Source organism: Rana temporaria, chromosome 10 (genome assembly GCF_905171775.1).
Source record: "Rana temporaria chromosome 10, aRanTem1.1, whole genome shotgun sequence".
Taxonomy (NCBI): Eukaryota; Metazoa; Chordata; class Amphibia; order Anura; family Ranidae; genus Rana; species Rana temporaria.
In genome coordinates this window covers 64,597,124-64,618,783 of record NC_053498.1, presented here as the reverse complement: position 1 = coordinate 64,618,783, position 21,660 = coordinate 64,597,124, and the positions used below count along the sequence as shown (strand labels likewise).

Sequence of the window (21,660 nt, the reverse complement as noted above, 5' to 3'; positions counted from 1 at the left end):
GTACTATTTTGGGACCATTGACATATATTGAGCGATCAGTGCTATAAATATGCTGTTATGTACCTGATGGCTGTGAGCCTGGATTGCAGAGGATGGCCTCCCTTACGGCTCCCACTCATGCCCCCCTGATAGGGTAACAGTAGGCACAGGAGTAAGGAGTGGCACGGGTGCCTGGCAGGATCAACAGGAAGAGGAAGTGGATCAGACCAGCAGAAGCTTCCTTGCAGGAACTGGGATACCGGAACTGGATCAGCTTAGCAGACTGGATCGGCTCAGCAGACTGGATCAGCTTAGCAGACTGGATAGGCTCAGCAGACTGGAACAGCTTAACAGACTGGATAGGCTCAGCAGACTAAATCAGCTTAGCAGACTGTATTGGAACTAGGAACAGACTGGAACCAATCAGTTGGACCGGAACTAGAAACAGACTGGAACCGTTCAGCTGGACTAGAAAAAGGGAAAATACTGGAACAGTTCAGCTGGACCGGAACTAGGAACAGACTGGAACCGTTCAGGTGGACTGGAACTAGGAACAGACAGGAACCGTTCAGCAGACTGAAGCAGACTGGATGGTCAGACGGCCGGGTCGGTTATCGGGCGGGCGGCGAGGTACAGAGGTGCAAAAAGAAGGGTAGTCAGAACAGGCCAAGGATCAGGTGCAGGCAGACGGCTTGAATAGTCACAGGTAAGCCGGGGTCTTTCACAGATTGAGTCTCAGATCAGGTTTCAGATACACAACGTTGTAGAGCAGACAGTGGGGATGGTGTGCTTAAATAACCCGCCTGGCTCCAACAGAGGTGTGCACGCACACGCATGCGTGGTTGCAGCCGTGATCGGGAACCGCAAAGTATGATTCGCCTGTTTCTGGCAGGATCTTCATGACATATACACTGATTACTGTATAAATGTCACTGGCAGGGAAGGAGGTAACACTGGGGGGCAATCAAGGGGTTAAATGTGTTACCTAGGGAGTGATTCTAACTGGGGGATGGGACTGACTTGGGGAGGAGACCGATCAGTGTTCCTATATACTAGGAACACACGATCTGTCTGTCCTCTCCTTTGACAGGGCGTGGATCTGTATGTTTCCTGCTCTGTGACAAGCAATCGTTGGTGGCCAGCAGACACAGGCATGCGCATCAGCTCCTGAGGGACACGGCGGCACACGTGCCCCTTCCATACCGCCGAGAAGCTGAGGCCTTCATATGACGCCCGCCCAGGATGGGAGATCCCACGTGAGTAATGAAGTGGTTAATAATCACGGTATGACTGTGCTTATTGGCCAGTAAACTTGCCTGATCTAAATCCCATAGAGAATCTGTAGGGTATTAGCAAGAAGAAGATGAGACACACCAGGTCTAACAATGCATATTAGCTGAAGGCCACTATCAAAGAACCCTAAGCTTCCATAACACCTCAGCAGTGCCACAAGCTGATTATCTCAATGCCACGCTGCATTTGGTGCAGTAATTCATGCAAAAGGAGCCCGTCCAAATATTGAGTGCATACTATACTGAACATGGACATACTTTTCAGTAAGCCAACATTTCTGTATTTAAAATCCTTTTTTTATTGGTCTTATGCAAATTTTGAATCCAATCTCTCCAAGTCTATCCCATGCTCTCTCCTAATCTGGGTAGAAATTTGGATAATCCTCCCTTGGAAAGTGGTTTTATGAGCCGCCCATAACATAGCACGAGACACGTCGTCTGTGCCATTCTGCTGAAAATAGTCAAGCAAAGACTGTTCAATTTCTGTACACCATATTGGGTCACTAAGTAAGGATTCATTCAACCACCAGCGGAAAGGTCCCTGGCAGACCACAAGACTGACAGAGCACCAGACACAAATCAATCAGGTCAGGCCGTCTCCCTAATTTGTGTCCTAAGTACAAATGGCACGCTACCGTTGGCACTGGACACAAACATATGATCAGTTCTGGCATAGGTGGAATGAGAATAATTTCTGCCCGTGGGGTGGGTCTCCCTCCAAATATCAACCAGTCCCATGGAATGGAGTATTTTGGCAAGGTTCAGACTTGTCGTAGGAGGGCGCTTGAACTGAACAGCAGTCACCTGAGACTTGTCTAGACTCAAATCTAGTGCAATGTTAGAGTCTCCCCAAAGACCACTGTCCCCTCGATATGTGGAATAAGCTCATGAAACATAGTAGAAAAAAAGATAGCCGAGCTTGGTTAGGGGCAAAGTATGAGATCAAGGAGTAGACTTGAACCTCAATGTTGCCCTTCAAAAACAAATAGTGACCACTAGGGTATTTTATTTCCTGCATGGGAGAAAATGTGATTTGTTTGAATAGCAACACCCTTAGTTTTCCGATGCATTGGTCAAAAAGAAGGTAGGAAATTTAGCGTGGACAAAAGTGGGGTTATGGGAACAAGGAAAATGTGTCTCCTGAAGTAAAACAATGTCTGCTTTTCTGCAAGCAGTGGAAAATATTCCACCATTTCACAGGGGGTGTTCAGCCCCTGTGTGTTGTGGGAAAATATTATTAAAATGAATTAACATGAGGGGCGTGGCCTGCATGCATCGTGATGGATGCCTGAGCTAACAGCTCTGACTGGCATCTGGGGATTTCTCGGCCAATCCATCAAAATATCGCTCTGTGAATCGCCTGAGACTGATATTCTGTGAGGGGAGACCACACTCGATGCAGTCACGCAAGCGGATTAAAGAAACTCGCTTTAGAAAGCTGACTGACGACTAGAGAGAGGAACAAGAAGCTACCTTCGAGACGCCATTTTGTGGCCTTTAAGACACCACTGTCTATATTGTGACACAGCACCTATAGGAGGCTCTGAGTTGGATGCCAGGCCCTATATTATTTATGTTCCCTGGTTTTGAATGCTTAAAGACAGACCCAATATCCGCCAGAGGAGTATTGTGTGAAGAAAATGCTATATGTACAAGAGGTAAGAGTCAGCATCTGCAATGTTCCTTAGGCCCTCTGGCTGTGATGATTATTCACCTCACAGCTGATTATTTTACCTCACAATTCGTGCTGCTGGGATGAAGGCTTGTTAAAAGGGGACTTGCCTTACCACTGACCTCTGTCATGGGATGAAATCATACTGACTTTTTATAATACAAAGATACTAGAGTGATATACATAAGAATTGAACATTACCATATTACTATTCTGTGATAGATATATCCAGAGACTGGTACATGCCTGTTAAATCATATAGGAATAAGAAAAAGGGCAAAGTAAACAATAAGCAAGCTGCTGTTGCAAGGTAACCTTCTAAGATGTCAACAGTACCTCTAACGTATGCTCAATGCACAGCAAATGTGAATTCATCACATATGGATCCTATTCCCTCTATAATACACCACACTTTACCTCAGGAACCGATCCCTGGAAAATCTAATCAACTGTCGTCTATGTTGATTCCCTCATGTGAAACAGTAAATGCTACAACAAATAGTAAACAGGCTCTTGATGTTACCTTTAATGTGTCTGAACCAGGGCCATCTTTTCCATTGGGCACGCTGGGCAGTTGCCCAGGGGCCCCGCTTGCCTGGGGGGCCCCACCGGCTGCCCAGCAACCACAGTAAAAAATTGTGGAGAGTGACGGGTTAGAACTGCCCATGCCCAGTTTGCGGAAATCACAGAGAAGATCCGGTCCTCCACGAGTGCGGGGGGTTGCTGATGTAAGGGGGGAGTGAATGCAAAAATGTAAGGGGGCACTGATATAAAGGTTCCCCCTCCTATATTAGTGACCCCCCTTACCTTAGTGTATTTAATCTACGGAAGGTGGTCTCTGGTCACCAGAGTGCCCCCCACATCAGAGTTCCCCTTTACATCAGAGTCTGCAGGATTCCCCCTTACAATGCAAGGGGGAACTCAGTCTGCGGACCCTGATGTAAGTGGGAAAGAGAAAGCAGTGGACTCTGATATAAGGTGGTCTCTGGTCACCAGAGCCCCCCTCCACATCAGAGTTCCCCCCTTAGATCATGATCTGCAGTGTTCCCCTTTACATAAGAGTTCCCTTTCATGGTGAGGGGGAATCCTGCAGACTCTGATGTAAGAGGAAACTCTGTGCTGGCTGGGTTATAGTAACCTGACCTTCATGTCAATGAAGACATTTTTTTTTTTACTTTTGTTTAACTTAAACACATTGCTAATAGCACTAGCTATATGTTTATAGTTTAAATACTGACATTTGCATTGTTCGGCACTGAAAACTGAAATTTTAGGTACTTTTTTTGCAGTGGCAGTAAAAAATGTGGTTCTGCCAGTAAATTTTATGATTTTTGTCAGTAAATTCTCGTGCGTGATTGTGTAGACAGGGCCCCAGTGCACTGTATTGCCCGGGGGCCTATAATGCTCTTAAGATGACACTGGTCTGAACTGTATGCTAGAATATCTGAAATGCTGGAAAGAGGATTGGCACAAACTGCTGAAAGGATAACTGGAGAAATTAGAGCTGATTTTCAAAATCTAGGTTCAAGAATTGAAACTATTGAACATAATTTGGATGTTAATGTTGCTAGGACAACTCAAAATGCCGATCACCTACAATACATGCAGGATCAGCTGGAATTAGCACAAGCCAGGATCGATGAACTTGAAAATAGATCTCGGAGAGGGAATTTTAGGATCAGAGGCCTTCCTGAATCTGTTCTTGATATTGACTCTGCAGTACAGGATATTATCAAAATGTTGTTGCCGCACATTCCAGCCCACAAGTTGGACTTAGACCGCGCTCATAGGTCACTGGGACCTATACGGAAAGATGGCTTGCCAAGAGATATAGTGATTAAACCTCATTATTTTTCTACTAAGGAGGAGATAATGAAATGTTCGCGTCAAAGGGAACAACTAACCTATCAAGGAGCCAATATTCAAATCTTTTCCGATATCTCTCCTTATACGATACAGAAGAGAAGATCGATGAAACCTCTGTTATCAGCCCTTCTACAGAAAGAGATAAGATATAAATGGGCTTTTCCTTTTGCTCTGAAATTTTCTTATAAAGGCAACCACTATGCAGTCCACAACTTTCAAGAAGGTGAACGTCTACTGATGAGTCTCAATATAATATCTACTGTTCCTGATATGGACACTTCTCCGATCCAGCAGGGCTCGACTAAAAGACAGACCCCTATAAGTCCGACATCATCTACATGGACAAAAGTCAAGTACAGGAAGGTTAAAGATGACTCTGTTACCTGAATGAGGATGGAAGGGGAATTTTTTCATTTTCCTTCTTTCCTTTGTTTATTTATTTATTTTATCTATTTACCTATTTATTTTTTTTGGGTCATTTGCTGGTAACTATGTCTCTACTCTAGAGTATGAGTATATATAAGTATTTTGGATGTGTTAGTCTATGGGGAGTGGGAGAGAGGGAGAGAGAAGATAATTTTCATTTGTTTTCTTTCTCTTCCTCTCCACTCATATACGGAGAACATGCATTTAATGCCATCCCCGATTGATGTGTGAATTATATAGAAGTTGTATTTTTCATTTTTTTCTTCCCCTTTTTTTAAAAGGGATTACAATGTTTTATATATCATTAGTCAATAATAGCAGGTCAGTGGTGAGTCGCTAGGCCTCAACTCACTCCTTAGATTGACGTTTGGTCGTCCTGGGGTGTGAGTTTGTAGCCCTCTTTATGGGCTATTCTAAATTTCTGTTTTTGAGTGAAGGGAGGGGGACATTGCCTTCCCTTTACTCAGGGCCATCGTTAGGCCCTATAATGTTCTGGTTAATCCTGATAAATTTATTTTTATATTCTTTTCCTTTGACCTTTTCTGTTTTCCTTGATCTTTCTTCCTCTATAGCCTACCTGCCAATTTATGCTCATATTGGGATGAGGTTAATGATGCGGTTTTATGGCTCATCAAATACTTATTTCTCTTACGGTCTTGATTATGAAACCATCACACCCCTGTTAGACTCAATGCTTGGGATCCATACTATTTTAATACATGGCTGGTTCAGTTAGTTCTCCATCTTCCCTTAGTGTTATTTCTCATAACACACAGGGGTTGAACTCTCCAATCAAAAGGAGAAAAGCATTGCAATACTATAAGACCATTCATGTTGATGTAGTACTTCTTCAAGAAACTCACTTTCCAAGGCGGTACACCCCCTCGTTCTTACATGAAAACTTCCCTACATTTTATTTATCCAAAGCTGAAAATAAAACCAAAGGTGTAGCTGTATTGTTCTCCAAACACTGCAATTTTACCTTGTCTAAAGAGTATGTTGATCCGGAAGGCAGGTTTGTCCTGGTTAAGGGCACGATTGATGGAAACTTATACACTTTCATTTCCTACTATGCCCCAAACAAGGGACAAAAATCTTTTTTTGACAATTTGTTTGGGACACTTCAGTCTTTAATGGAGGGAATCATAATTATGGGTGGTGATTCCAATTTGGCCTTTGATACAGGGCTAGATAAATCTGGTCCATCAAAGACTAAATTGATCAGACCAACCAAGGCCAGCACACAAATAGCTCGCTTAATTCACCAATCCGGATTGTCGGATATATGGAGGGAACTAAATCCGTCAGCGAAAGATTATACGCACTACTCTAATCCCCACCGGTCGTTTTCGCGGATAGATCATATCTTTTTATCTACTCATTATATCCCTAGCGCTATACGTTCATCTATAATAGATGTCCCATGGTCTGATCATTCCATGGTCGTATTGACATTGAAAAGGGTACACGCTAAGCAGAAGGTTTCTCATTGGACCCTTAATCACTTTTGAAAAACCCCAATATAGCTAATGAAATTGAACAGGCCATAAAAGATTACTTTGAGGTTAATGATACTAACGAGATCTCCCCAGAAATATTGTGGGCAGCTCACAAGGTAACGATCAGGGGCAAACTAATACAGATAGCGGCCAGACAAAAAAGGATGAAAAAAATGGAAATAGAGAAGCTAGAACGTGAATTTAATACTTTAATCTCGCAACATAAAAGGGACCCTATCGGTTTTCCTACTTCTGCTTTAGACGCAGCCAGAACTGCTCTTAATCTTGCACTTACGGTTAGAGCGGATGAAGCCATTAAGTGGTCCGGGACTAAATTCTATCAATTGAGAGATAGAATTGGCCCGATGTTGGCCAATAAACTTTCTCCCAGGTTTAGATCTAGGATCATTCCTAAGATTAAACATAACGATGGCTCCCTTACTCTAAACCCTCAAAAGGTGATGGAGTCCTTTCAAAATTTTTACTCGAGGCTTTATCATTCCGATGGTGGTTGTGACTCTAGCAGAATTGCAGAATTCCTTGACGGCCTAGATCTCCCAAAATTATCGGATTTACATAGTAGCGAAATGGAAGCTCCTATAACGGTTGAGGAAATTATAGGGGTTATTAAAGGGTTGAAGACTAACAAAGCACCAGGCCCTGATGGATTTTCGTCTCCTTATTACAAGAAGTTTTCGATCCTCTTAGCACCCTATCTTGCACGGTTTTTCAATGGTTTGTCCGAAGGTAATCCAATAGGCAGTGAACTTAATATGGCATACATTTCTGTAATCCCTAAACCTGACAAAGATCCCAGCTTAGTTGAGAATTATAGACCAATATCTTTGATTAACAATGACCTAAAAATAATGACTAAAATAATGGCTAATAGACTCTCGAACTTCATAGGTCTATATATACATAAAGATCAGGTAGGTTTTATTCCTAATAGACAAGCCCCGGATCAGATCAGGAGGGCGGTGGACTTAATTTCAATATTGCAAACTGGCTGGATTAGGAAAGACAAACAGGAAGGTATGCTTTTGTCAATAGATTTACAGAAAGCTTTTGATTCGGTTTCCTGGTCGTATATGTTCTTGATTTTGCAAAGGTGGGGTTTTGGTCCCAGGACTTTGGGTTTTCTAGCTGCTCTATATTCTTCGCCTGAGGCCAAGATCCGACTGCTGGGATTATTTTCGGAGACTATCAAAATTAAAAGGGGTACTCGCCAGGGCTGTCCCCTATCCCCTCTGTTGTTCGCTGTTGTAATTGAGTCCCTAGCTATAGCACTCAGGAATGACCCGAATATCAAGGGGATTAACTGTAACCGGAAGGAACATAAATGCGCTTTATTCGCAGATGATCTTCTGTTGTTTGTCACCTCCCCAGGCTCTTCTTTACCTGCTATATATAAACTATTAGATGACTTCTCTGAAGTTTCAGGTCTTACAGTCAACATTGCTAAATCCAGGGCCCTTAATGTGTCACTCTCTGATTCTATAGTTTCCCTCATTCGGAAAAATTATGCTTTTTGCTGGAATACATCGTCCATTAAATATTTAGGTATTAATTTGACTTCGAAATTCGAAGATCTTTATTAGGCCAATTACCCTCCCATGTACAAAAAACTTGAAACTGATCTAGAAGAGTGGAATACACATAACATAGGTTGGATAGGACGGATAAGTTCCATTAAAATGACTCTCCTACCTAGGATCTTATACCTGTTCCGTTCACTCCCTATACCAATAAAGACAAACCATTTGAAAGCCTTCCAGAGCAAAATTACTAAATTTGTTTGGAAGAAGAAGAATCCGCGTGTTTCTTCGCGATCTCTTTTTAATCTGCCTGAACAGGGTGGTTTCGGCCTTCCAAATTTAATGTGGTATTACAAGGCCGCTAGATTGGCTCAACTTTCGGATGTATACGTCCGAGGGGATAGACCAGATTGGGTATGTTTGGAGGAACAGGCTACTCCCTCTTACACATTAGAAGATTTATTGTGGGTTACTCCCAAAAGTAGACCTCCTATTATGTCACCAGCTCTCTCTCAAGCCATGGTACTATGGGACTCCCTTAAAAAAGATCCTTCTTTGATTACCAAGGGTCATCCTTTAGCCAATCTATTTAGAGAACCTGACTTCATCTCTAAGTTAGAAGGGGAATCCTTCAAATGGTGGCTTGACAAGGGGGTGTACCGCATTGGACGTTTCTTTTCTCATTCAGGTCCCCATACCGAACAATATTTTGTGAAAAACCTAGGTCTTCCTCACTCTGAAACAACGGGATTTTCTCATATTTATAAGTATGCTACAAAGCTTTGGTTGGATGAAGCCGTTTTGGGCTCTATGACAGCTTATGAAATTAGATGTGACCAAGCCATAGGAAGAAGAGGGGGGATTTCTCTTATTTATAGATCACTAGCTGATAATAGTCAAAAATTACCACATATGATAGCCTGGGAGAGGGATCTTCAGATTGATTGGGATATAAAGGACTGGTATTCTAATTTTGAAAGATCTATAAAAGGGATTACTAATGTGTCACTTATAGAAGCAAATTTAAAGATTTTCACTAGATGGTACTTAGTGCCCTTGAGATTAGCAAATATTTATCCTTCTCAATCTCCTCTATGTTTTAGAGGATGTGGTGGGGTTGGTTCTATGATTCATATATGGTGGGAGTGCCCGAAAATACGTAAATTCTGGAATATGGTCTTTCACATTATTAGAAGGATAACTGGTTGTAATATTCATCAATCTCCATCGATTGCTTTGTTAAATGGACTTATACCGCAAGCTCACAAGTCTACCAGGAAATTGATATTGTTTATACTTGTAGGAGCTCGAATTTCTATAGCTGCTGCCTGGAAAAGGACGTCTGTTTCGATATTGTATATGAAGAGAAAGGTGACTTGGATAATGGAGCAAGAGAAGAGGATAGGCTTGATGTTAGATTCTGAAGACCAGTTCAATGAAATTTGGGGACCATGGTTACAATACATGGGTATCATAAACAACTTATAGTTTCATAAGACGATTTACTGCTTTTTGTGATGTGGAATTGGCAGGTAGGCTCCCTTTTCTTATCTCTCTCTTTTCTAAATTTCCATTCTATTTTTCCTTTTTTGGTTTTCTATATCTTTTTCTTATGATTGGAGTTCTTTACTCTATTTTTTATTTTATTTGCTATCGTAAAGTACATTCATTACATAATGGTGTTATTTGAGGATTTAATCCTCTATATTCCTATATTTTTTACTTAGTCCATTCTGATTGAACCTTTTGTCGCCATGAGTATTTTGAGATTTCCGGACTTGCCATATTTTTTTTTGAGTTATCGGGATCCATAGACTAAATTTAAAAAATGGTGTCAATTCCTCAAACATTTTGTTACTTTAAATGTTTAGTGATGCTTTAAGGTATCGTAAGGTTATTACACTGATCCGGAATTAACGAGTTGTCGGTCATGATATTAATCTTCTCAATTTAAAAATTTTTTCATTGATCTACTTCTAATTCACAAAGTGAATTTGCTCTACAATAAGTAAGTAGGGGGGAAAAGAGAGAAGACGGTGGGAGTATTAGGACAGAAGGTGGGGTCCTACTCTTAGTGAAATGATTGGATTCTTACTAAGGTAAGGGGGTTATATGAGGGTCATTTAAGAATGAACTCTATTTTATTGACTAATATCACATGTGTTATGGTATCACAAGTATCAACTTTTACGTTGCACTTGAATATCTCTCAGGGGAACCTTCTATAGGAAAATTTAGGGTAAATACTATATTTCCGTTATAACGGTTTGTGGACACATGATCTTTTTATTTCTTCCAAATCTGTTTATTTTTGAATAACAATCGTTTATTCGATTGTGACCTAAGTATAGTTAGGAATATGTGATGTCGAAATGTATCTTCCTGTAATGCATTGTGATGTTATCCTTGATGTATGAACTCGATTGTACTGTTTATATTTTCAAAATAAACTTAAACTTGATTGAAAAAAAAAAATGAATTAATATGACGCATAACTGCAGTCCAGTGAAAGGGCAGGCTCAACAAACAGGCTGCTACTCGCCACAACACGCACAGGATTGTCAAGATCACATGGCAGGTTTCCTCAGACTCTGCAAACAGAATCAGAACAAAGAGCGAGTATCTCCAGTTTGAACATAGAAGAAGAAGAAGAGGCTGAAAAAGACAGATACAGAAAAGCAAAACATAGTAGTAAAGCAACAAGCGGGGAGGGACCAGTCCACCCCCGCTATCCCCAATCAATGTTACCATTTCCATCACAAAGATGGACCAGGTCTTGAGCCAAAATGCCAAAATAGAGCACATTGGGTCAAGTGGGGAAGCAAGCCTCCCTCAGGCTAGGCCTTACAGCCACCAAAATAAGCTCAATAGAGTTAAATTTAACTAAACAGTAATGTTATGTATACAAGGAGTAGGGGAACTCATCTGTCAAGGGTGCCAACAGCCAGGCTAAACACTATGCCGAGGAGGTCTCAGACAGGAGATCCACCATCATAACAGTCAAGCGTTGGCTTCCACATGGCCCCGGGGGCTGCCACAAAGAATTGTTAAACCATGTAAGCAATTTCAAAACTGGAGGAAACTAAGTTCCCCAACCAAAAAAGTGAGCAAAATTAGTCCCACAAGATTCACCACTAGTTGTAAACACGCATTAGCAAGATAGGCAGTTCATGGTGGGGGAGAGTCTCTGGTGTAATAAGGTTTAGCTCTTTGCCACAAAGCTGAGATGTTTGGATGTACTTAGGTCATTGTTTGGTGGAGAGGCTGAAGATTCTTGAGCAATGATTCACAACTGTAACAGCAGACGTTTCCCCTCTGCAAAGGTGAAGGCATAGGACTTATTCTGAAAGGTAAAGGATAGCCGAAACAGAAAGGCACAATGATATTTGATATTTGATATCCCTTCTCACAAGTGCCAGTAGTAGGGGTTTGAGGGCCTGTTGCCTATGAATGGTATAGGGCGATAAATCTGTGAAGATCTTGACCTCATGGCCCTGGATAGCCAATGAAGGGGAGTCCCGGGAAAATCTCACCACCTCCTTCACTTTGTAGAAATGGGGCTTCAAAATAATGTTCTGAGGCAACCCATCCGGGCAAGGGGGTTGCAAAGCTTTATAAGCCCTATCCATCTCCAGCCGATGGTCAGGGAGGGCAGGCAACAAATCTCTCAAGAACATATGAACTGCAGAAGTAGTGTTTTTGATAGATTTGTGAAACCCCCTGATCCTGAAATTATAACATCTGGAATGGTTTTCCAGGTCATACATTTTTGCCAATGAAGATCCTGAATACAAGCAGTATTTTGATTTGTCTGAGAGACCGTTGAGTCAAGCTTGTGCTCAATAGTTTCAATATGAGTGCCCAGGCCCTATAGATCAGCCTTAATATCAGCGGTAGTCTGGGAGGCAATTCTGGTCAAACCTTTGTCCAGCAAATCAGAGAATAAAGATTTCACATCAATAAAATCAGGAGAAGGCTAGCCAGCCGCTAGATCAGGGGGAGCAAGGCTTTGAGGCTGAGAAAACACCAGGCTATCCATGGTATGCTAAGGGATTAAGTTGAGGCTCGCGAGTCTCTAGTATAGAAAGGTGTACTAACATGGTATTCCTGGGCGTTATGTAGCTCCATATGATTCCACACATCCTCTAACAAGATGATCCAAGCCTCATGGAGGCAGAGAGGTTCCGGGCGCCATCTTGGAATTTTCTGCTTGCACCCGCTTTACCAGCGGTGGCCGGGAGCGGGCTCTGCATTCTGCTCCTCTGGGCATGGATCGCTGTAGGGAGGTCTCCCCTACCTCACCCTGCTTGATGAGACAAAGCAAGGGTTGTGAGCGCTGTGTCAGCAATAAGTCGGCCGGTCTGGGACAAAGATGTCAGCTCAAATGGCCATCTTGGAGAGCTCCACGCATGCACCCCTGAGTTTTGCAATTTTTATGTCACATGGTATTTGGCAGCAGTTTTTCAAATGCAATTTTGGGGAATCAACACACTTTTTTGAATTTTAATGCAAAAAAAACCCACAAAATGTAATACAATTTTTTTGTAAAATATAAAAGATAATGTTACGCCAAAAAAAATTACACCAAACATATCACGCTCTAAGATTGCGCATGCCCGTGCCGAGTACAAGTTGAGGTGTGTTGGCACTGACAATAGTGTATGTAGCTTTTTACAGGAGTGTGTCTATAGGGAAGCGATAGTGTATCATGATCTGGAGTTTTAAGTGGGGTACCCCAGGGCTTAGTTCTGGGACCAATTCTGTTTACCTTGTTCATAAATGATAGAGAGGTTGGTACAAATAGCTCAATCTCAGTATTTGCTGATGATACAAAGCTAAGCAGAATAATAACCTTACAACAAGATATAGCAATCTTACAGTTGATATTGATACACTTTAACCACTTGCCGACCGCGCTATAGCAAAAATACTGCTACAGCGCGGTCGAGTTACCCTGACAGGACGTCCCTGGGACGTCCTCGTGCACTTCCGCGTTTGCGCGTCCCCTGGGGCGCGCTCGCGGAAGTGTCCGTGCTCGCCGGGTCTAGAAGACCCGGCGCATCACGGATGACGGTAAATAGCCGCTGATCGCGGCCATTTACCACGTGATCGCTCCGTCAAATGATGGAGCGATCACTTGTAAACAAACCGGCGTCATTTGATGACGCCGGTTCCTCCCTCTCCTCTCTGTACCGTTCGTTACAGAGAGAGGGGGGGGGGGTGTCAGCAGCTGCTGTGGCTGGATCTGTGACAACTGCAGTCACAGATCCAGCCATCCTTCCCTGCGCAATACTCTGCAATAACCCATACTCTGCCTGCAATACCCCAATACTCTGCCTGCAATACCCCATTACTCTGCCTGCAATACCCCATTACTCTGCCTGCAATACCCCATTACTCTGCCTGCAATACCCCAATACTCTGCCTGCAATACCCCATTACTCTGCCTGCAATACCCCAATACTCTGCCTGCCATACCCCAATACTCTGCCTGCCATACCCCATACTCTGCCTGCCATACCCCATACTCTGCCATACCTCGATACTCTGCAATACCCCAATACTCTGCAATACCCCAATACTCTGCCTGCCATACCCCATACTCTGCCTGCCATACCCCATACTCTGCCTGCCATACCCCATACTCTGCAATACCCCGATACTCTGCAATACCCTGCGCAATACTCTGCAATACCCCAATACTCTGCAATACCCCAATACCCTGCGCGATACTCTGCAATACCCAAATACTCTGCAATGCCCCCAATACTCCGCAATACCCCAATACTCCGCAATACCCCAATACTCTGCATATATAATGTTTTGGGGTTCTATGTAATTTTCTAGCAAATAAATGGTGATTTTTTCCATGTAGGAGAGAAATGTCAGAATTGGCCTGGGTGCTCCAGAACGCCTGATGGTGCTCCCTGCATGTTGGGCCTCTGTATGTGGCCACGCTGTGTAAAAGTCGCACACTTGGGGTATTGCCATACTCGGGAGGAATAGCAGAATGTGTTTTGGGGTGTCATTTGTGGTATGCATATGCTGTGTGTGAGAAATAACCTGCGAATATGACAGAAACAAGTTTTTATTTATTTATTTTTACAGAATTTTCTGTCGTTTTTCTTTTATAGCGCAAAAAATAAAAAACTCAGAGGTGATCTAATACCACCAAAAGAAAGCTCTATTTGTGTAAAAAAAAAGGACAAAAATTTCAAATGGGTACAATGTTGTATGACTGAGTAATTGTCATTCAAATTGTGAGAGCACCGAAAGCTGAAAATTGGTCTGGTTAGGAAGGGGGTTTAAGTGCCCAGTGGTCAAGTGGTTAATATTGATAAATGTAAAAAAATGCACTTGGGCGTAGCATAAGGGGTCTCAGGGGTTATAATCGCACCCCCACACCTTACTCCAGGGGGCCCGTGCAGCCTCCCTGTCATATTATCATATCCTTCACAAAGTCCAGCTTCGATCTACCCTAGGGCCACACAGCCACACTCCAGTACTGGGCTTCCACTTTGCCTTCCACAGTCTACACCCCTTCATTCTCATTGGCTGGGGAGAAGCTGTGAGCCAATTCCTGAATGGAGAGGAGCACAGGGTGAGAACAGCCCAGGATGGGGAAGTGTCTGTGCTGGCAAGCTCAGAAAAGCAAGAGGAGGAGAGTGCCGTCCTGTAGCCACGGTGGAACCGCTGTCACTGGTGAGGTAAGACACTGCTCAGTGTCTCCTAGTCACCAGCTGGGATTCTCTGTCCCCCCAACCCTGGTGTATCTGCTTACCCCACTTCCCTGACAACTGGGGAAAAGACGCAACTCTCTGAGAGGTGACCTTCCCCCAACACCTACCAACACTGACAGAGAAACCTTAAGAAATTGCTAAAACAAATCCCCTAACACCTCCTGAGGGGCTGCAGGCTACATATTTTGTGTCACATGGCTCCCCCCCCCAAATCCAACTTCTGCCCTGGATGCTATGCACAGCTGCTGAGCTCCTCTCCCATTACAGCACTCTATACTGCTCCTCCTCCGCAGAGCTGAAATAATATTGCTTTACAACACAGCCACAATCTGCACAGGGTGTATCTTCCTACTGTAACTACACTGCCGGACCAGAGAATTTCACAGGTCAGAACAGCAGCATAAGAGCCAGATGCACCCTGTGAAGATTGCAGCTGACAGACTGTGTGTAAGTGGATGTGATTTCAGCAATGTGTAGTGTGGGGGAGGGGTTGTATCAAGTGCTGGGATGGGAAAGGAGCTCTGCCAAGTGACCTGCCATCAGTGATCCCTTTCCTCTTATTCTCCAGCAGTGATCCCTGTCCTCTGATGTAAGAAGGAGCTCTGGGGACTCAAAACTCTTTGAGTATCTTGGCGTGCGGTCGATGTATATGCATTCACATTGGAAGCAGCTTGTGGTACAAGCTACACCTCTGCATTTAGGGGCTAATAATATGAATGCAAGTTACCTGCTAGGGGGAGAACTTCTGGGAGAATCGAGGATGGAAAAGAATCTGGGGGTCCTAGAAGATCACAGGCTCAAAAATAGCATGCAATTCCAAGCAGCGGCAAGCAAAACTGTCATGACTCGTACACACGACCAGTTTTCCCATTGGAAAAACTGCCATGACAGTTTTTGGCCAGGAAAACCGGCCGTGTATATGCTCCATCGCAGTTTTCCCAACGAGAAAACTGCGGGGAAAAAAAGAGAACATGTTTTCTTTTTTCCCACTGGATTCCTGGCAAACTTTTTACCGTCGGGAAAACTGGTCGTGTGTATGCTTTCCCAAGGGGGAAAAAATGTGCATGCTCAGAATCAAGTATGAGCGCTCATTCTGGTAAAACTAGCATTCGGAATGGAGATAGCACATTCGTCACGCTGTAGCGGACTGAAACGCACGAAAACTGAAAAGCGCAAATCGTCTCTCACCAAACTTTTACTAACACGAGGATCAGCAAAAGCAGCCCAAAGGGTGGCACCGTTTGAATGGAACTTCCCCTTTTATAGTGCCATTGTACGTGGTGCACGTCACCGCGCTTTGGACAGGCGGTATTTGGCCTGAACGTGTGTATGCAAGGCAGGCTTGAGAGGAATCCCGTTGGGAAAAATGTTGTGTGTACGAGGCATCAGACTATCAGCATGCATTTAAAAGGTTATATACTCAAGAGATTAGACTATAATTCTACCACGTTATAAAGCTATAGTTTGACCCAGTGCCAGCCCGTACATACGAGGTGCCTGGGTGCCGCCCCCCAGGCAGTTACAAAAAAAATACATAATTAAATGACCCTTTAAAAAAAAAAGGTCTTTAAGCGCACTGAGGTAAGTATATTCAGATTGGATTAGCAGTCTGGAAATAGTAAAGAGGAAAGAAGCACAATAGTAAGTGGATTGAACTCTGAATGCAATACCTAACAGTAATGACTAAATGCAATTCCCAGCATCTCTTAAGCAAATGTCATCAGTCGAGGCTTGTAAGAAAAGTCACTCACTTGTTCTGCTTGAACTAATCATTAACACAACACTATCCTCTAAGAAATATTCACAAATTGTGTAATGATATTTAGGAGATTATAAAAGAAATCACAAGTTTTGATGCAGGTCTTTGTGGCATGTCATGCTGGGATTTGTGGTGCTCTACACCTGCTCTGGATCAGTGTCAGTTCTGGCAATCCTCTGTCACGTGCTCCTGTAATGCTTCATAATGGCTGTTAATTCGGACTGGGACGTCAAGTATCCTAGCGTTGTCAGGCTATTTACAGGGTGCAGAATGCAAACATGTGCAATTTATAGTGTGCAGAATGCAGACATGTGCTATTTACAGCGTGCAGACATGTGCGATTTATACAGTGTACAGAATGCAGACATGTGCTATTTACAGGGTTTAGAATGCAGACATGTGCGATTTACAGTGTGCAGAAGTGCGATTTACAGTGTGCAGAATGTAGACATGTGCGATTTACTGTGTGCAGTATGTAGACATGTGCGATTTATAGTGTACAGAATATAGACATGTGCGATTTACAGTGTGCAGTTGACTTAAACATTAACATTTTCTATATTTTATCTAGCACTAATGACACATAATCGCGTGATAAATGCCCATTTGGAGTCCTTCATTACTAACAGTGTAATTTTTCAGTTTGTTTGCGCCGATCTGTGAGGCTGTGCTATATACCATGATCTGCAAGGCTGTGCTATATACCATGATCTGCGAGGCTGCGCTATATACTCTGATCTGTGATGCTGAACTATTTACTCTGTCCTGTTATGCTGAGCTGTATACTCCTGACACTCTAGGGCTGATTTACCAAGCCTTTGCTCCATGATTCATGGAGCAAAGGCTGGAGCAACAGCCGTTTTAAGATTTACTAAAGGAATGCGCTGCTAAAGCAGCACAATTCCTTATTTACTATAATGCCTAGTGCGCCCAGGAGGGGGCGCATGGTGCGCCTCTATGGACCTGGCGCACGGCATTTAGAAATGTAAAATGAAGGTGTTTGTGAGAGTTTATTAGGGGGGGGGGGGGGTGATGTGGGGAAGTGTAGTGACGTGTTTGTTTAAGTTTTACGGGCCGAATTGAAAGTGAAAGTGATTTTTGTGAAAACGAGCAGTTAAGCCGGCAAGTACGTTTAAACCTCCGGGAGGTTTATAAATACATTTTTTTTTTTATAAAAAGAAAGCAAAAATACCCAATCTACTACATGTACCCACTGATCTCATGCTTTCAGCCGTGATTGCAGCTTTGTTTATGTTTTTAAATCTCTATGCTCCTCATTGGGAGGCGGACGATTCGTTCTCCGGGCCTCCGATGGCACGGGAGAGCCTGGAGAAGCACCGGATGGCGGTGGGAGGGGGGATGTCCCCTCCCGCCGCCTGTAAGAACGATCAAGTGGCGGAACTGCCGCTATGATCGTTCTTATGGTGCGAACAATCGCCGCCTGTAAAAAAGGATATCTGAATGATGCCTGTAGCTGCACCCATCATTCAGATATCCCCCACTAAAGTCCAGGACGTCATACGACATCCTACGGTACGGAAGTGGTTAAAATTTGCCTTGGAATCAGGGCCGATGCTACCACTAGGCAACTGCCTAGGGCGCACTGGAGAGAGGCGGTGGCACTACCACCCAGGGCGCCCGGCCACCGGTGATCCTACTCCCTCTCAGCAACTAACTAAACAGGCAGCAGCTCCTCTATAGAGTCCCTCTGTACTGTGTTAGAGATGCTGGCACAGCAGCGGTGGAAGAATGAAGGAAGGAAAAAAAACATCCCCTGCGCACCCCTGATCATCACAGCTCCACTGGCATTGAGTGTGACCTGTCTGTAGACCTGCGGTCACATCGTTACCGTCCACCACCAGTCTGCCTCTGATGTACCGCTCTGCATCCGCTACAGCCAGACAGCTCTGCCTCTGAGCCTCTGCCTTTCTGCCCAGTGCTGCCTGTGCCCATACGTTGCATGCCCCCCCCCCCTCCATCATGGAGGCCTCTCTTTCTCTCTCTCCTGTGTTTTTACTATTGCGGCAGCCAGTGCAAGATTTACAATACCCTGTCGCCGAGAACCAGAGTGATGAGATCATGCTGAAAGTACAATAACGGCGGCAGGTACTGTATGTCCCTTAGGTGGGACCTGGGCCCCCATACCCTTTTTAAGGCCAATTACTAGAAGATAAGCCAGCCAAGTGGGGTATAGCAAAATGAACAAGTCATTTCCCATAGACTGCAATGGTATTTATGGTATAACTTTTGCCCATGTTAGGCTCTTTGTTTGCCCACCCGGACAAAGGGGTGTTTGTCCCATCTCTAATTTTGTAGCATGCTGCATGATGGGATTCATTTTGGACAGCTTTGCCTCTGCATTTCTGGTGATCTGAGCATGCCCAGGGACTTAGATTTTTTGATGTTGCTTTTTGTGTGTGAACAGCACTTGGATGTTTCTGAGCATGCTCAAAGAGCGTGTTTTTTGGGTTAGTAATTTAAGGACATCCTTAACAGGTGTACCCACTTTAAAGTTCAGTCTCTACATTGGGTGAACTTGTGTTTTGTGTGTTTCATGGGCTGTGCATGTGTTTTCAATTGCCTCATTAGCACACAAGCCTATGTTATATAAAGCTTGCAAAGAGCAGTTGTTGCCTGCCCTGAAAAGAGGCCAGATTGTGTGTGGGGCCAGCTGGCAAGATTATATTTGTGTGTCCTTAACGAATGTCTTTGCAAAACAGATATGTTTTTGATCAAGGGTTTTTTGACTGGTTTATTTATTTATTTTGGGTGGGGGCTATTTTCGCCTGAAATATTTGGGAGGTTGTCAATGTATGTTTTTAGGGTGTTCACTTTGATGTATTTGTCTGTGCTGCATTATTTTGCTAAATATTTCTCAAGACGTTGTGACTAATTAATGTTTCAATCCTTAACCACTTCAGACCCGCGCTATAGCTGAATGACGGCTACAGCGCGGACCTGAAAATCCAACTGGACGTCAATTGACGTCCGCCCCTTTGCGCGTTCCCCGCGCACGCTCCAGAGCGCGCAGCGGGGAAACTCTGTGTTGGCCGTGTCCCTTGGACACAGTCAATTACAGATCGCCGCGAACAGCCAATCAGAGTGGCCGTTTGTGATGCGATATGTGCGGCCAATGAGAGATGATCTCATATGTAAACATAAGAGATCATCTCTCATTGCCGTTTTACACAGAGACAGCGTCCTGTCTCTGGAGAGGAGACCGATCTGTGTCCCTTGTACATAGGGACATAGATCGGTCACCCCCCCAGTCACCCCCCCTCCACCTACAGTTAGAACACAATGCAGGGAATACATTTAACCCCTTCCTCACCCCCTAGTGTTAACCCCTTCAATGCCAGTCACATTTATACTGTAATTAGTGCATATTTATAGCACTGATCGCAGTATAAATGTGAATGGCGCCAAAAATGTGTCAAAAGTGTCCACCATAACGTCGCAGTCCCAATAAAAATCGCAGATCACCGCCATTTCTAGTAAAAAAAAAAATAATAAAAAATAATAATTCTGTCCCCTTGTTTTGTTGACCAATAAAATTAATTTTAAAATTTTGAAGTTTGTTTTTTTGTCACTTTTTCATGCTACAGATTTTGACAGCTGCAGCTGAAATAGGCTGAATGGCCTAACAAAACAGGTGTGATTTTTGTCTTGAAGCTCCTTTCCTGGTGCCTTCATGCATGGATTGTTTGCTGCCATGTATAATCACCAAGAAAGGAAAAATACAATGCGGTAAGTATTAATTTTTTTCCTTTTTACTGCAGTGGTTCTCAAGTACCCCCGACAGGACATGTTTTGTGGATTTATCTTATCAAGAATTGCTGTCCAGACTGTCTTTTAAAGCACATGTGCAAGATGAAGGAAAACCTGCAAACATGGCCTGTTGGGGGGGGGGGGGGGATTGGGGGAGAGGCTTGAAGTGCTGATTTACAGCACTGTGCTTAAATCTAGCTCAAGGCAATCCTATTCTAATTGTGGGTGTTTGAGGGAAGCCAAGTGAGTGTTAGAACCCCTGCTTGTGTTTTTTGGGTTGGGCTTAGTGTCCCTTTTCTTAAAATTGGCTTCACTTCCTGTCACACAGCGGAACAGGAAGTGAGGTTAAAACCCTACCAATGTCTTTTCTTGGGGACACACAGGTCAATCTAACTTGTGTCCCCATTAATTGCACTGCTGTGTACACGCCAAATGATTAGTTAGTTTTGGGTTTAGTATAGGCAAAGCCACTTTGCAGTACAAGCGTAGTCGCTGAAAATCTGAGGGGAAGCACTAATAATTTTAACATCCAATCATGTAGAAGCAAAGTTATTTTCTTCCTTGCTTGTCCACATCCAAAGTGGATTTGCCTTTAGTAAATGGACCCCAAAGTCCAAGATCCCTAATAATTTGGGGTGTTCACAGAAAAATGCTAGAGTGCAATTTACAGAATGGGAAACTATTTAGATTGATCTGTGTGTCCCCAAGAAAAGACATTAGTAAGGTTTTACCCTCACTTCCTGTTTGGCTATGTGACAGGAAGTACATTAATTTGAAGTAGAAAGTGACAAAATTTGTGAGGTGTCTTCACCCTATCAGGGGTGCAGACATCCCCAAAAAATTAGCCGATGATACTTATTTGCAAATGAAGAAAATTGTTTATTTATCATTAGGTGGTGTTTGTGGGGGTCCCTAACACACATTCATACATATTAGCAATGTTGTATCCTGGCCTATTGGCATGGTTATATTTTCTTAGTCCTCTCAATAAAATTATCAGAAATTTGTGCTTAAAGTAATCAACACTTTTTTTTTAAATTTTGGACAGAGTGAGGGAGGGAGGGTTATAGTCCCTGTCAGTTTATTTTGTACCAGAAAGTGAGAGGAAAACTATGCAAATT

At 43.4% G+C, this 21,660-nt stretch overlaps 1 protein-coding gene across 1 annotated transcript; it reads left to right on the top strand.

Annotated features, from left to right (window-relative positions):
• Positions 1 to 3,400: 3,400 nt before the first annotated feature.
• LOC120915124 lies at positions 3,401 to 6,729 on the top strand. The gene is made up of 2 exons (XM_040325382.1): positions 3,401 to 3,475; positions 4,365 to 6,729. Exons 1-2 carry the CDS (start codon positions 3,402 to 3,404, stop codon positions 5,194 to 5,196), a joined length of 906 nt encoding a protein of 301 aa, XP_040181316.1. The 5' UTR covers position 3,401; the 3' UTR covers positions 5,197 to 6,729.
• Positions 6,730 to 21,660: the final 14,931 nt, after the last annotated feature.

What these genes read in the sequence shown, in the direction of transcription:
- LOC120915124 (XM_040325382.1), top strand. Translation starts at nt 3,402, where the DNA reads ATGTTGATTCCCTCATGTGAAACAGTAAATGCTACAACAAATAGTAAA. An exon ending in CTTGATGTTACCTTTAATGT is followed by an intron (nt 3,476 to 4,364) that starts GTCTGAACCAGG and finishes AAGATGACACTG; the next exon opens with GTCTGAACTGTATGCTAGAA.